General features: G+C 41.9%; 1 protein-coding gene across 2 annotated transcripts in view; it reads right to left on the reverse strand.

Annotated features, from left to right (window-relative positions):
- INPP5A (inositol polyphosphate-5-phosphatase A) overlaps window positions 1-17,622 on the reverse strand; it is a 192,286-nt gene that overhangs the window by 93,475 nt on the left and 81,189 nt on the right. For both annotated transcript variants that reach the window (XM_027746326.2, XM_027746325.2), the window contains exon 5: window positions 1,780-1,843. In XM_027746326.2, the coding sequence (XP_027602127.1) occupies window positions 1,780-1,843 (64 nt within the window). The remainder of the gene's footprint in view (window positions 1-1,779; window positions 1,844-17,622) is intronic.

Here is a 17,622-nt window from a genome sequence, read left to right on the forward strand (position 1 = left end):
TGAAAGATGGGAGCCTTCACGGTCATATTTTACAACCCCTGCGCTGGGAGACGGATTCTGCTCTATGTTATGAGAACGGTGGGTGACTTACAACAGTGATTCACCCATTTTCTTGGATTCTTATTAAGTTTTTTCCTTCCAAATGATACCTGGGCCAAAGCCATCTTTATGTGAATGGTTCCCACCCCAGCCAGCTCTGCTAAGGTTTTGCAAAGCAAAACAAAGCACTGACCATTTAAAGCATTTATTTTCTGGAACAAGTATCTGCTTATTGCTTTCCTATTGATTGTTTTCCCCTACATTTTTTCCTTCCATTTTCTCACTTCCCTTTTTAATTCTTACACTTCCTTTTAAAAGCTGTACAGTAGCGAATATGTTGCCAATCAATGATTAATAAATCCCAAAAGCTCCTCTTTTCCTGAAGCAGCTGCCATTTCCCTGTCAGGTGTGGTTGGAGCAGGACACATCCCGTCTGTGACCAGCAGGAGGAACCTTGAAGTGGAGTTCAGAGTGAAACTGCTGCTCCTCCAGTGCTGGTGGGATGAAGCTGTGGGCTCAGGTGTGCAGACAGTTCACAGATTATTGGCACACAAAGTCATTCACACAGCAGAATGAATGAAGAGCCACAGCAGTGGAGAGCAGACCGTTCTACCCAGGGCCTGGGCAACATCTGGGACCCCCAGCATCCCCCAGTGTCCACAGTTCAGTCCCCCATGTGCACAGTTTGTTACTGAGTGTCTGCAGAACGTCTCTGGTCTGGGAGAGAGCCCAGGTACAGCCTCTTTGGAGTGCCAGCCTCTCTATGGAGTGTTCCCATATGGTTTGTCAGAGATAAAATCACTCTGTCTGTGATGTTATTATGAAAATGTTCCTTCAGCACTGAAACCAGTAGTGACAGGACGACTTATGTCGGCTAAATCTTGAGTAGCTACACATGCAGAACTACCGTTCAAATATTTCAGGGCAGGAAGACCCTGTACCCTCAATTACACGAGCAGAAAGAATCTGTCTCTACTGAGAACAAAAATAATGAATCTATATAATTAAGACAATTATAACACTCCATAGTTACCACCATTTCAACAATGTCTCAAATTAATGGGATGCTAGATGAAGTATTAACGTGGCTCAGCTCAGTGAGCTAAATGAAGCTCAGGAGATTTTTATATTAAATATACACAGTTCTCAACTGAAATAACATAAATTTTACATAATCCTTTCTATATTCACCTCTGGAAGCATTCAATAATTTTCTATCATATTTTTAATATTTAATGTACATAATCTTGCATTACTTTTAAACTTGTGAGATGTAGCAAGACCTCCAACCTGAAGGATCAATGTGGGTTAAAACAATGCCACCCTCCTACTGACCTGCTCTGCTCCTGAGTAATTTAAGCCATAAATCTACCTTAGCTGCTTTGCAAAATGACCATTGCTGTTGGACAGTTAAGGTCTTGGTCCTGTATCTGATCTACACAGAAGAACCTTGTGGCCATTCAGAGTTCTGAAACCCTCAGGGATCACTATGGACTCAAGGGTCCATGGGAATGATTAATGCTCCAGCTTGCAACCTGTGGCCGGTCCATTGACTTCTCCTAAGAGGTCTATAAAAGGTAAGAAAAGCAACACCTGCCACCAAGAGACCTGCATGCATTATACAGGAGTCTGTGTAACATGGAAACACTGCCAAGCACCACCATCAGAAAAGAGGATGGAAAAGCTGCCTTGATGTATAAACCAAATTGTCCATTAAAAACATTTAACTCCTTCGCTTACCTTTAAAATCAAACTGGTAGATGTTTTTCAAAGATTCATGAAGAAAGTAAAAACTTCCTAGAGCCTGTAATAAAACAATAATAAAATATGAAATTAAAAAAATATCCACTTTGGCTAACTAAATTCAAAAGAATATCATGGTTTTCAATTAGAAAAAAAAACCGCACAGAAGAAATTTATTCACGTTTAAATTTTCTAAGATCTATAAAAATATTAATTTCCTTTGTTGCTTCTCTGAAGTTTCATCAACCATCATAAAGAAGATCCTTAACAGCTGACCGACCACAGTAAGGGCACCACAGCCAGTGTACATTTAAACACCAAACAGATGGACATGACGGGTGACACCAACTGGTGCCCTTCTGGGCCCCAAACACAGCCCCCCAGGTCTGTTACGAAAACATGACAACATCTCCTTCACTTTCAGAGCAAAACCAAAGCTTTTGGAGCCTGTTGTACAGGAACAAGGGAAAGTTTTCCATTTTCTAACTTGCACCTCAAGCCTCTGCAGAAGGGGCTCCACAACCTCCCAACAGCCTGACATGTTTTTTTCCTACCCTGAGAATGAAAAAGTTCCTCAACAGGGACAACACCCTTTGCCTTCCTGCTCCAGTCTTCTCTCCATATGCCCCTTTTCCCAAGACCCTCCATGGCTGCCAAACCACGGTGCTCAGGCCAACAGTCCCTTCCTGGCTCCGTTTGTGCCATGGGAGTTTTGTCATGATGAGACTTACAGGTACAGTGAGCTTGCTGCTTGCTTTGCCTTCTCCTCAGTCATGTCATACACTGCTTTCCTCCAGTTAATGAGAGGAAAATGACATGTTAGAAGAGAGCAAATGAAAATCAAGTGAGAAACAAAAAGCAGTGTAAACAGACTTATAGTGGAATAGGAAAAAATTTAGAAATTTTAAATGAGAACTTGATAAGCCTTCAAATATATTTGATGCACTCAACAGAAGTTGAGAAAAAAGCAGCCTGCTACTAGATAAACTCTTACTGAGAAGAATAAAAGACGCAACGCATTAACCAAAAAGGATGATTTAGTTTCATTCCACTTCGGCTCGGGGACTGCTGCATTATTTATAAGACGCTGCACATCCAGAGATTAAACATTTGCTGATTTGTCAAAAGCACAAACATGAGGTCCTGCCCATCTCCTTGACATATTAGTCCATCCAACAGAAAACACTGTCACACGTTTAATTGATGAGTACACGTCCCTGCGACCCAGGCAGATTCCTTCGGGCCTTTGGGCTTCTTTTTTATAACATGGAGGAGGCGAACAGGGAACTGCAGGAGACACTCCTGTGAAGGACTCAAGGTTAACTGTGCTGCAACAAGGACACACTGCCAGGAAAAAATAAATCCTGGTACAAGATAAAAGCACTGCCACCTGATACTCCCAGTTGGTCCATCCCTTTCTTCAATGCACAGGACAAAATCTGACATATATAAAGATAACACTTTGCTATATAATAATACTCTTTAAGAACTCAGTATAAAGATACAGCTTTATTTCACCTCCTAACATGGCCTTCAGAATAAAAAAAAGGAGCCTCAGCAAGCCTCTGGGAAGTATCATCCCAAATGCCTCAAGTCTGAAAAATTTAATAGCAAATGAAAAAGGGATCCTGGAATGGGAACTCAGGCTATGTCAGTAACGTGTGGCCAAGTCAGCCCACCTGTGACATCTCAGTGCTGTTTTTAAGGGAGCTTTTCTTTTTCCCACGAAGTAGGACAGCAGGATCATGCTGTCAAAGTATTTCCAGTCCATGCCCTGTCCCATGCAGTCTCCTCAGAGAGGAGACTCAGAACTCTCCTGGGCTGGAGCCTCCCTCCCCTCCTGAGCTGCTGCTTCAGTGTCTCACCACCTTCATGGTAAACTTCTCCCTTTATTCTCATCAGAATTCCCTATGCCACAGCTGAGACTAAGTAAAAAAGATTAATTATTTGGAAATAGTGATCTGTCCAAATCAGGTACAAATCTGGGTGACAGAATTATGAACTCTGAAGCTTCTCATGTCACATATCGACAAGTAAACCACGAAGAATCCAGATGCTCTAACACCTGTTTTATTTAGGTGTCATAATTCTATAAAAAACAGTACTGTCACTCATCCTCAAGCTACAACTTCCTTTCTGAGTGTCACGATTCGCTCATTGCTAGACTTCTTACAGCTTTAATCTCAATTTTAAAAACTAATTTTGAAGAGTTACGCAGTAAAAGTTCGGTTTCATAGTTTGCACTTGTAGAACAGAGTGTCAACTACTCATGCACAATGAATCTGTGACAGTGATGAAGTAACTCCGTCAATTTTCAGGAACTGATACCACTAACATTAAGACAGCCTTGGACTGTGCAACTCCAAACACCCCACTGAAAAGAATCAAAACTATAATGGAATGGAAATTACAGCTATCGCTATCTTCCGCATTGTTATAGACTTAATCAGGTTTAGGTACATAAATGTGAACCTGTAAAAATGATGGAGTGCACTTATAATTCCCTGCCCTAATGCAATGAAATATACATAAAAAACCCTTCCAGGGCCTAATGCTTAGGCCCTTTTGTTGCGACGATTATGTTAATTCAATTTATTTCTCATAAAATGCCAGTTTAACAATACAGTTAAATGAGATTAATTTAAAGAGTAGAACCTTGCTTTATTTTCTTATTTACAATTTCAATATCCTTTGGAAAAAGCAGCAGTGGCACATACAGCAGCAGCAGTATGTACAGTATCTAAGTGATACAACACAGGAACACATTATAGATTATAAACCACCCAAAGAGCTCAACTTTTAAACATCTCAAATGCAAAGAAAGCAAGCTATTATTTGTTCCACTTTAAGGGTTGTTGAAATGGATGACTTCTGCTGTTAGCACAAGTTCTACACCACTTGTAAATAGATGCTTCTACTCAAATGGAATCTCAGTGGTTGTGCTGTGCACTGTCCCTTCCTTGCTCAGTTACAGAGGCTTCACCAGTGTAAATCAGCCGATCTGGGAATACTGTAGCCCTCTTCATTCCTTCTTCTGGGAATACTGCAGCCCTCTTCACAACAGCCCTTCTAGAGCGCAAACCTGGAAAACAGTGTGCACTGAGGGCCACTGAGGTTGACTTCACCACACATCAGAGACGATGCACGTTCTGCAGCTGTGCCCCTTCAGACAGTGTCACCCCTGAAGGGATCAGCCTTTCCTCTCCAGCATTCAGAGCACCCTAATTTCTGAGGGCAGGGCTCAGACATGGTGCAGTAGCTCTCATCAGCTGCTCCGATCCTGAACGGAGCACTCCTGCCCCAGGGAATGAACAGGGCAGGGCACAGGCCCTGCCACTTGTGAAGTCGCACCAGAGTGAAGTGCAGGGAACAGCCACAGGCTTGTCTGCTTGACTTCCCAAGCAGTCTGCAAACACAAACTAGTCATGGATTCCGTTTCAGTAGCCTCAAGTCAGAGTGATGAATGGGTAGCTCACAGTTTGGCTCAGATCAGAAAGTTCTTAATTTGTCAGGCCAACCTGCATGCTCCTGGGCTAGTAACTAAAATCATCATATTTTGGAGTACCAGAAGTTTCTAGAAGCTCAGGGAGACCATCCCAACCTGTTGGCCTCAGGTGGTCACAGGGACAACACATGTAATTCCTGGGACTGATTAGGCAGGTGAATTAGGAAGAAATTCTTCCCTGTGAGAGTGGTGAGAACCTGGCACAGGTTGCTCAGAGAAGCTGTGGCTGCCCAATCCCTGGAAGTGTGGCCATTCCATGATTCTGTGATTTCTACCCTACTATTAAAGCCAGGGACTGACAAGATACAAAGGGCTTCATCAGAGCCTGAGGTGCCCAGTCACTCCCAGAAGTACATACACAATTCAGAATAACACCCATGCCCACAGGAAAACACCACACAGTCACTGCCAGCAGCTGTACTGAAATTTATTCATATTTTACTTCCCAGAGGAGATTAAACATTGTAAATAGACATGAATATATATATGTATCTCTCTCTCTCTCTCTCTCTATATATATATATACACACATATATATACACCCAACTAAACCAGCAGAGAGCATCAAAGCAGAAAGGCAGGTGGCACAGTCATGAGCAATACTCAATTTTAGCTTGGCCAAGTTCCTTAGAAACACACAAGATGGTAAAACTGATTGTTCTGCTGTCTCCCCTGCTCACTGTAACTAAACAGCTTGGATTTAACACCCCTATAATCAAATATCAAACCAGCACACAAAACCCTGCAGGTAGAGCAAGTAAAATTTCTTTTGTAAGCTCCCAGGACCTCTTTCAATATCACAGTCACTAACTGCAGAGTACACAGGCAAACACATCCTGGCTTTTGTAAGAATGGTCCCTCCGGAAATGCTCAGGAGCTCAGGGAGAGGCCAGGCATTATCTCAGGCAATGCTGCTTTTAACAACTGCTTTTTCCGGACTGACAGAAGTACCTGACTGTTCCTACCACGTCTGTGCGTGGACCTGTATTGCAGCTGTAGACACAGAGCAACATTTACAATACACTGGGCACGTTCATTAAAGGAGCTTTGCATCTCCCCCAAAAATGTATTATGAATTAAAAAACAGGCATCTTCTCTCTGCTAGCAGACTGAAGTTAAATGTCCACTGCGTTTAATTAGCTTCCAGAATGATACTCATTATGGAATTGGACATTTCTTTCATTATTCCATACCAAAAGACTCATCTGGGAAAACTGGTACTGATGGCAAGATAAACAAATTGGTTGTGATGGATTACACATCTGGCATAATTACAAACACTATTCCTTTGATTATACAGAAATTTTGCCACAAAAGTTTGAAGATTTAAACAGCTATAATTTTTTTAACAGCTAACTGGCATAATTTCTTTTTAAAGTAGGCCATTTCAACTGTGGAGATTTAATGCATAAAGGAAATAGCTGAATAAACATTTAATTACTGCACAGAGTAAACATTTACTGCATTACCTCACTAAATGTGATAGTTAATATATAAAGATTGCTTTAAATATATTTAAAATAAATTGCCCATGATGACATAGAAACTGTAATTCATGTAGTCATAAAATCCATAATTAGCTTTAATGAATATTTAAAGTCAAAGTTCAGCCCAACTTTTTCAATGTTTAACCTACTATATCAATATAGTTCAAGGAATTCATTTATCATGGAACATGACAATGTCTGAATATGAATTAGCGCGGGCACTGCTGACAGGAAGCCCTTATCTCCTACCAGCCTTTTTGGCTCTGCTGAATGTCAACAGTGAGTTTGGCAGGCCTGACACTATTGATTGCCCGCCTGCTTTGCTACCAACAATTAAAAAAGTATTTCACATGTTTATAAACCCGAACATCAAGAGCAGGTATTACTTTCCCATTAGCGAGATGGAGTCTGTGAGCGGCCACATCTCAGTCAGGGCAAGCACAGCACTGGGAGCTGCAGCAGCCCCAGAAGGGCTGACAGCAATGTCACACAGGAGCTGCTATGGGCATGGCACGGGGACGCTGTCAGGACTCATTTATGTCGCAGTAAAGTTTAAGAGACTTCAAAAGACAAACCTGAGATGGGAAAGGGCAGGGCCTGACCTTCCTTGCATGCCTGGGGGATGCTGAGCACTGCCCGGGCCTGCGGCCTGGGCCAGCGCCATGGTTGCCATGGCCGGGGGCCACCTGCTGCCACCTCCCCAGCCAGGGGCTGCCGGGCTCAGAGGTTGTGGGTGCCCAGCTGCCCCCAGGCCAGGCCCCAACACCCAGGGACTGTGGGGTACCTCCCTGCCGAGGGAGTGTGGGGGTACCTGGTGTGAAGGGTGCCCTGCCACAGGGTACAGGAACAGCAAAACAGCTCCAAAATTCTGCTAGGGAACAAGCCACTGGCTACCTTGGATTTCTGTGGCACTTTAGAAACACTTTGTGAAAATACCCACCTTTAGTTTGCCATAAGAAGGTTAGTTTTGATACAGCACTGGGAGCTGCAGCGGCCCCAGAAGGGCCGACAGCAATGTCACACAGGAGCTGCTATGGGCATGGCACGGGGACACTGTCAGGACTCATTTATGACGCAGTGAAGTTTAAGAGACTTCAAAAGACAAACCTGAGATGGGAAAGGGCCACTTTCGCAAAAACAGAGGAAGGGGAGCTGCAGGGCAGGTTGGTACCAACACACCTGAACAGTGACTGATGAAGTACTGACACCACAAGCGACAGTGCAGGGTCTGCCTGCGGCTCTGCCACACTCGATTCACTACAGCCAAATAACACCAACCGCCTATTGCCCATTCAAGGTTAAAAACCAGGCTGGGTACACAGATTAACTCATTATAAAATACTCTGTCGCTTTTTATTTGCAAACAAATTAGGTGTCCAGCAATTTATCATTTCCTGAATTAGACTTATCAGCTAAAGCACATACAATTAAAGTGCCATTGAGTCTGCCCGGACAGCCCTGCTCCACCTGACGTGCAGACGGCCGGAGCCCAATCCGACCATTCCAAACAATTACACGCCACTCCCACAGCTCCATATTGCAAACACAGCTATCAGCTTCAGTTAAAAGTATTTGAATAATTACATCTTTAATAAAGTGTCAAAGTGAGTGGGCTCCAGATACTCAGTGACAAACTTCAAAAACTCTCTTGACACATGAGAACTTGTTCTGTATTAAAAACAATAGTTCAGTTACATGTGATAGTCTCATTAAAGCAAATGGAATTGTCCACTTGGAAAGAGTAAAACCAGTGGCAGGACTGGCACTGCAAACTCTCCTACTCCATAAAACCTAAACCAATGTTATGCATCATAACATAAACATATAAATAAGATATATATAATACCCATGCTGTAAAGAAGCCACTTGCACTTTTATCTTACCAGTGTCTCCAATGCTCATTTCCCAGTTAAGTCAGTGCTGCTGGAGCACTGGAGTCTTCTGGAAGCAGAAGCAGCAGGTGCAGCAGGTAGGGATAAAAAAGTGTCCACTTTAGGCACTAGGAGTCCCTAACTCCTGGGAATTTCTTGACTATATTAGATCTGTACCTGTGAAGACCCTTCTGCATTTCTACATTAATTTCCACATGCTGGTTTTGACTTCAAAAGTTATTTTGTCTTAAAAAAATCTAATTTGTTTATAATCCATTTATTTCATGGACCTGCCAGTTTTTCAGACCAACTCTTCCAGCCATACAGTTGTACCAGGCTGGCAAGTTGACCTCCATCTGCTCTGTGCCAGGTGAATCACCTCAGACTGCCTGTGTTCCCAGCTGTCAGAACACACAGTGTGGTTCCCAGCCATCCTCAACTCACTTTAGTGCCACAACCTTTGCTGTTGAGTCGTAGCTGAGCATCCCCAGACATACTTGTAACATCTAGCACTGCTCCCTCGCTCTCTTCCTTCTTACTTCTTCACAGCAGCCCTTTCAAAGTGCAGGACCAATAATAATGCAGTTATCAAGGGGGATAATCACTATAAAATGTACCACTAAAATCCAAATAATTAAAAAAAAATTATGAATTGTTTTTGCTTTTACAATAGTTGAATTAAATGTAATTCAGGAAACAACTGATGCACTGGTGTTCATATATAGTTTTATAGCTTGTAACATTTACTCTCATTACCAGGATTCAGATATTTTCAAAAAGGCTTATATGTTTAGGTTTCTGTAAAGGTTGTGACTTGTCTACCTGACAGACTGGAGTAACTGTTTTTTAAAAATTCCAGGATATCTAAATCCCAAGTCATTTAAATTCTTAATCAAGAGATCAACATAAAAAAAGAAACCTGTCTGCCATCCTGGTCATTACAGATACCTCAGAGAGGTCTCTGCTAACAGCAGTCAGCCAGGGTACATTTTCTGGAATAAAACTGAAGTCCCAGGAGCTTTCATTTTCCTGTTTTGAAAACTAACAAAATGAGGGATCTTCAGCTAACACGATCCATCTCTACCATCTTCTCTTTATAATTTCGTCACAATAAACGAAAACTCATATTCAATTTTAAAAGATTATTTGGGACCAGTTAATTTAAGAAGAGAAAAACTAATGAACAAAACCTCTGAGCTATGTATTAACATGTCTGCTGAGTAAATGAATAACCCATATGTAACCTACCACATTGACAAAGAATATTTAATGCCACTTTTGATACTTATATATTTCACAAAAAGATTTCATATTTTAATTAGAAATAAATTCAATTTAAAAAAAAGTCAGACAGAGGTTCTTTTTCTGAAAACCAAGATTAGTGACAGACCAAGGAGCCAACCTGAGCTAAGGGAAGTGTACGTGTGCTGAGCAGTTACAAAAAAGGCCACTTATCAATATTCCTAAACACAAAGTAGAGCTCTCACAAAGTCATTAATCACACTGTTATTTAATATTTCTATTACACAAGCGCTCTGGAGGCCCCAATCAGGATAAGAGGCACCCAGCCTGGCTCCGCACCAGTGCGGAAAGGAGGCAGTCGGAATACAGGATGCAGAGCTGTAGTTCAGGGCCACACTCTGGATTTGGCCCCAGCAAGTTTTAACAGGCCTGACAGCAGGGAGTGAGTGTGATCAGAGAGCCAAAACCTCCGCCGAGGACAGTCAAAGCCAGAGCAAAGCACCTTGCCCTGCTCAGAATATTCATTGACTCTTCAGGATGGAAAAGGACAGAATGAAAGTCTGATTTCCATCAGTAAGCACAGCAGACAGGATAAGCTAAGTGTTTCTCAAAAGATACACAGGTAAATGCTAAATACTTCACGGTTATTTCAGTGTTGAGCCTCATGGAGAGCCTAAAACATCTTCTGGGCAGTTAAAAGTTCCCAACAAACAAGTTCAAAAAATTGTCCAAAGAGCCAGTGGATAGTGGCAACAGTTCTTGAACTTTAAGAAACAGAGCTTGAGTCTCAGGTTGCAGAAGATAATATAGAAGTGCAGAATATTATTTTTCAGTTACATTCTATATTCTATGTCCCATGGATTTTTGCAGCCAGGCCTGGCTGGAAGAAAGAGCAGCCCAAGGAAAACCCTTTCCTGCTGGGCACTGGACAGTGGCTGATCTTGGAACTTGGACCCAACCTGGATGGCTTCTGAGCAGATGGGAGACAGTGTTGGATGCTTAACGCTTTACCACAGTTCTCTTCTAATAAGAAAAAAAGGTGCTTTATTTGGGGGAAAACTGGTAGGCTGGGTGACTCCTACTACATTGACTTGATTCTAAATAATCTTAATTTTAAAAACTTTAAATCAATTCAGTGTTTCATTGATATATTCTTACATAATACACTCAAGATGGCAAATTCAATTTGATGAGGAGGCATTAATGTCCATTTCATTTAGCATTATACAGGTCATCTCCAAATAGGAAAGTACCATGTGGTAAAAGGTTGTATTTAGCGTGTCACAGTCACTGGTGGTTGTTTTGTATCTCAGAGAACCTCTGTAGCTGCCTCAAAATAAGAGATGATTGATTTACAAAGTACCAAATTTCAAATTTCATATTCTAGGACTAAACATCAAATAATTGGACAAAGCTGTCCCCCTGTCTGACCCATCACAATCAAGCCCCTTTCAAGGTTGACTGCCTGCATAAGAAATATGTGCATAATTTCATTTTGTCTCCTGTCCAACATCCAATGTTAGAAGTTAATTAAATTGCTTGTCCATTGTATTCATCCACTTACAAAGTTAATGATATTCTGTTCCTGAATTAAAGAGAATTTTATAAAGCCTGCACTATGGAACCTGGCATGCTGTACACCGAGGAGCTGAACCCTGTCATGGTTCCTGATTGCAGCTCTCCTAATTAGGAAACAAAATGAATGTTTCTGTGTCTGCCAATGCAGAGGACAAGTCATTCCAACAGCGAGGGTAAATGCTCCGTACAATAGCAACTTAATAATATCTCATGTTTGACTATAATAAATTCTGCAGGATTAATAAACCTGTTAAATTTTTAAATTACCATAACAAAGATGAACTGCAGTGGAACAAGGCAGACTCAAAAGAGGGTCACAGACTTGAGGGACAGAACAGCTTCTTGCAAGGGCATCAACCTCGAGGACACTGAAATCACTGGTTTTCGTTCTAGCTTGAGATGAAGAAGGCAAGCACAGTGCTATGGCAATCTGCTGGAGAAGCTGGGATTAATAATTTAAACTGCTCTGGTGCTTTTGGACCAGCTACACCAACCTGGTACCTGTGCAAGACTCCTGAGCAGCCACACAGCCAGAAGTGTAACACAGCTGCAAATCCAGGACTTACAATGGCAGTCCTGCCATCTCGGAACGCTGCTGAGGACAGTGCTGATGCCACCATGAGCCAAAGCCAGAATCCAGCACAAAACCTACACACCGTGTGACAAAAAATAACCACAAGGGTGAGTAGGACCCCTCAGCACACTGCCCTGCACAAACTCCCGCTTTGGGATACTATCTTCCACATTCAGCACAGAGGTGTCTTCCAAGGCTGATGTCCCAGGAGATGCAGTCTGTCTCACCTCAGTCCTTGTTAGGGTTTCCTGCCTGTGGCACGAGGTTGAACTGGATGATCTTTAAGGTCCCTTCCAATTAAAACCAGTGTGGTATTCTGTGATTCTACCTGGTGCTGCCCAGATACAGTTGTGCTGGAGTTGGGACCTCCCGGCAGCACGGGGCTCGCTCCCAGGGATGAGCCTGAGTCAGGTCCAACCAGGTCCCGTGTGACACACCCACACTATTGTCACTGCACGGCTACCTCAGCCACACCACTGTCAGTGCACTGCTCCATCAGCCACACCACCGTCACCACACTGCTCCATCAACCACACCACTGTCACCATGCTGCTTCCTCAGCCTCACCGTTGTCACCACACTGCTCCCTTGGGGTCAGTCCCCAGCCAGGCTGTGGGGATGTGTTGCCTCAGGCATTGCCATCGCTGCCAAACCTTCCTGAAGGTGGTTCCAGAAAATGTGTGCAGCATCCACACCGTTCTGCTCTTTGTTCAGTGCACCAAACTGGAAACTCAAATCTGGGACAGCAACACCAGCTGCCTGACACGTTCAGGAGAAACCTGGAGCCCCTTAACACAGAGCATGAGGGCAGAGGTACCTGGGCCAAGGGCAATGCGCTTGTAATCCCCTTCTGAACTCCCTCCCTACACCTGTGTTCTTAGGCTTCCATGCAACATGCAGAAAAAGTCTGAAATCTCTAAAAACATCACCAAAAACTAAAGTTTTCAGTGCCTTATTTGTATCAATACCATTACGTACTGAATCACAAGTACAATAGAATTGCCCGTATTTGAAAAGCAATCTCTACTGACTTTTTCCAACTTACTACAAAATATTTTAGAGTAAAAAATAGGAAGTCTGTCTCCCAGCTTTTCTTTGTCTTTTATCTGATGCTGTTGATACAGAGTTGGTGTTAAACACCAGACATGTCCCTGCACTGACCCTGAGCAGACAGACCCGACCTGGCACAGTGACTGCACTGCCTTGCTCCGTACACTGCCGCTCCACTTAAAGACAAGATGCAGATTATATGGGGGTTTTAATTATTATCACTAACAAAGGGCCAAACCTGATATTTCCTAACAGGCTTCACTTCACTGAAATGAAGAGCAACACGATTTATGTGATTAGATATTTTAAGTTCTTGTGCCCTTTTGCACCAGTTGATGCACTGATTCCATAGAGGTACAGCGATATAAAATAAAGCAGCAACAATTTAAGTTTACTCTGTCGAAGTTCAGTAAAAATACTGAAAACTGGGTTACGAAGAATCCTAAAAAAAATGTCAGTGTATTCAAACTAAAAATAAGTGCATAAATGAAAACATGTGCAGCATAGCTGGTTTAGCAAACGTAAGAAAACATCAGGATTAATGAAAAGGAACTATTTTTCCTGGAATTATAGACAATAATTATATGCAGAATAACCAAATGCCTCCTTCCACTTTGCATTTCTTCATGTACACTTCAGAGCAATACTTTGACATAATCAACTTTGAACTATGTCCAGCATTTTCTTCAAGTGGTTTTATTTCCAAAGTAAGGCTACGTGGGCCAATCCCAAAGATGTATTTCAACTAATGTAACTTTTTTCAACTGCAACTCATTAAATGGTATTGGCAAATCAATAAGGATATAAAGATGCAAAGCTTTTCTTTATGAAATAAACCAAATTATACTCTTCTAATCTAAACACTCAGTCAAGTCAATTGATAATTAAATCACGTGGAAAACCTGCCCTGTTATTAAAATCTTTTCAGAATGTCCATGAGAGTTTGAGCACGCACTTATATAATACATAATATTTATACTTCTACCTTTCAGAACTTTTCAATTTCAATTAAAATCCTGTAATTTTTATTGGGAATCACATTACATGCATGACAGAGATAAGCTAATTAAAGGACAATCAGTTCTAAGAGATGGCCAACAATGAACCTAACCAGTTTACAAATTACCTATGGGCCACTCAACCAGAGCATATGGACAATTACAGAAAAGCTTTAATTGATTTTTAAAATTTCAATAATATGGTACATTTTGTACATTCATAAGTACTCTGTTTGAGCTCTGATTTCTAGCATTAGGGGAAATACAGGTTACAGTGTGGAGCCTGGACTTGAAGCTCAGTGCAATGGTGACATTCCTTGTGCACCCCAAACCAGCCAGGCCTGCATCTCAACCTAAACAAATACCTGGTTTACATGGTGTCATGTTCTAAGATAATCATATTTTAAAGGAACACATTCCTGACCAATTACAATTAAAAGGTATTTAGCACACTCACTTGAAGTTGGTTACAGACAGGCAGGTTCCACTGCTCTGATGACAGACAAGAACATTGTTCTCTGAAAATTCTGGCTACTGAACTGAATTACTCAAGAACAAACTAGAAACTGTCACTCTCTGACTCACTGGTAACACAGCAAACAGAACTCCTTAATGCCCTTTTGTCTTGACATCCTATAAAGTCTGAAACAAAAGGAGGTTTGCCATGGCCTGTTTCTACTGCCTCCTCTTTGTTTCACTGTGGGGAGACTTGACAAGTCCCAGAGCACTGGTTATGAGAAGAAAAGATGAAGCAAAGGCATCTTGTCAGCGTGGAAATCCATGGACATTGTGTTATGTTAGGAACAGAAACTCCAGCAATGCTGTGGATGCAGGCATGCGATGCAGCAGATGCTGCTGTGCAGGGAACTCATTTTGTGAGGCTGCCCCTGTGTGATAGACATCACATAAACAGTCAGTACTCACATCTCCTGACCTGCTTATCCTGGTGAGAGCCTGGAGATGAATGGCACACCAGGACCAATGGGCCCACATCTGCCAGCTGCCCAGGTACGTCAGCTTGGATTTATCCTGAAGCAGAAATCCAGCTTCGTGGTAGGGGTAACTTGGAAGGATGCCACCCTCCCTGATGGAAGAGCTCATTTCACAAAGGAAACACCACGAACAGTTTAGGAAGAACCTGTTGGAAATATATTTGCCATATCTTGCTTGGAACTGCAATTCATCATTCCATTAATGCTTTACCTTTGGAAGTCTCAGACAAAACTTCAGCTGTTGAACTGCCATAAGGGAATTCACAGTGTGGAGCCAGAAACAACAATATAGGTGCACCCAAAGGCTTTACCATCTTCATGGTGGGGGCCTGGTCTACAAGGGCAGCACTTCAATATTCATCCCTGACTTTAAAAAAAACATAAACTAAAAAAGAAAAACAAAACTAAAGGACTCTATAGAGCATATGAAAAGTGAGTTAAGATTGCTTAATTTACCAGTCTGTCACCACTACCTTGCTCAGACCCCTTGCTACCATCACCATATTACCATTATTTTCTAGCTTTGAGCTAGTAAATGGTAAAGAAAATATATTTAGGCATTTCAAGAACAGCAGAGCATCGTAAGACACTTTATGAAGCTGATCCATCAATAACAAAAAGTCCACTGTACAAATAAAGCTCATGCTCCTTGATCACATGGAATTTGATAAAAAGAATATGGGACTAAAAGCCTCTGAACTTGCAAACGAGGCCTGACTTCACTACAGTTTCCGATGGAATTAACTGAAGATCTGCTCCTGCTCAGGATGATGTCAATGCTCCTGCATGAACTGGCAGTGCTGGTGCTGAGCGGGGCACTGTGGGCTCTGGTTGCTCTCAACAACAACCCGAAAGACAGAATTCCAGCCCGGAATTACAGTGGGGCTCAAGAGCCATGCTGGGCTGCTGCACTACCAGAACTACTGTCCTTTTACATCTCAATCGGAGCACAAACAAATAGAAAGCATTTTCCATTCCTAAACTGGAAAATGCTTTCTCACAAAAACAGATTAATTAAAAGGCCTAAAAAAAAGGCTCTTTCAAAGTGGAAGCTATCAGACAGTAGGGCTGTTATCAGTCAGTTGTGCTGTTAGTCCACCTACAGGAAGGGCTTTTCACCCTACAGGCTCACACCTTGGATTACCGAAAGCCACTATCTGAAAGGAATGTTTCAGTAACAGTGGAAGTGAGAAAGAAAATCTCTATATTGCTAGAAGTAATAACTCGGATTTTATTTTAAAACTGAGAAGACAAAAATAGTCTGTATAAATCAAACAAGTTGTCTCTTCATGTCACTTTTATGATGGACATTAATCTTAGTTTCTAGACAGAACTGCTGTCTGATGTAACCACGCTTATTGACTTAATGGGAAGAAATTTATATTAGTCTAGGAAGCTGTGATGAATGCAGTCTTAAAGTTCAATGACTCAAACACTTAGTAACCTCAAACACTGACCCAGGTAGACAGAAACTTAAATCTTAATCCTGGAGCATAAGTTTGTGCTTCATTCACATTTTGTTGCTAAGACATTTTGAATCTTCATGCGTTTTTACATCTCTTACAGCAAATGTGTGTGTACACACAAACCCCCCCCCCCCCAGTACATGCAGCACACACTGTTTCCATACAGAGAGGGAAGGTTTTGTGCCCCATTGTCCTCTCTGCCCAGCTCAGGAGATGCAGGTTCTCCCAGAACTAGCACCAAGGCACACATCTTACTCTGGATCTGGCCTTTGCCTTGCAGTGACTGGCCCTATCTTTAACCTAGTTCAGTTCTTCTGGACTTAGGAAAGATCTGATAAACAGACTTCACTCCTAAGTATGTTGAAATACATGTGTTCAATGAATAGAAATGTTCCTTTAACTGGGATGAGGCAATATCAGTGCAGCAAAACCCACTCAGCTGCTGGGATGTCACTGACTTAATGCAGCCAACAACTGATGGATCACAAACAGGAATGTTACATGTCATCACACAATTAAAAACCTTTAGTATTGACTCCTGTGAAAAGCGAGGCTCAGGGTTTTGCGTAATTTCGTTTCATTTAGAAAATAAGACAAAAATTAAAACAAACTCTTAATGTCTTATGGTTCACACATTCAAAACTGAAGATCCCTGATGTGAAATAACACCTAAAATATCTGAAATATTTTAAAATATATGGACACCAGTGGCTTGATCTTGTTGATTTTCACTGTAGTGAAAACACCCCAATTCCACCCCCCACTGTCTAAACTTAGAAGAGAGTAGTTAATTAGCTTATAAAATCCATTTTTATAGCAACACCCATTCCACAGCATAAGGAGAGATTCCCAGCTGGATGTATGCTGAAACACTGGAGATGACAAAATGCACCAAAGACAATTTATTTGGGGCCTTCGTGAGAAGTTGGTGCATGGAAATAGGAATGTTCCAAGTCAGAAAGAACAAGGCAACCTAGTTTAATCTGATTATTCTGAGGTTGAGGCAACATATTAATCAAGTGGACAAAACAATTCTATTAATGACATTCAAAAGGTACAGTACGATAATCAATCTTT

Source organism: Pipra filicauda, unplaced genomic scaffold, assembly GCF_003945595.2.
Source record: "Pipra filicauda isolate LSUMZ 115617 unplaced genomic scaffold, ASM394559v2 scaffold150_size2825430_pilon, whole genome shotgun sequence".
NCBI lineage: Eukaryota > Metazoa > Chordata > Aves > Passeriformes > Pipridae > Pipra > Pipra filicauda.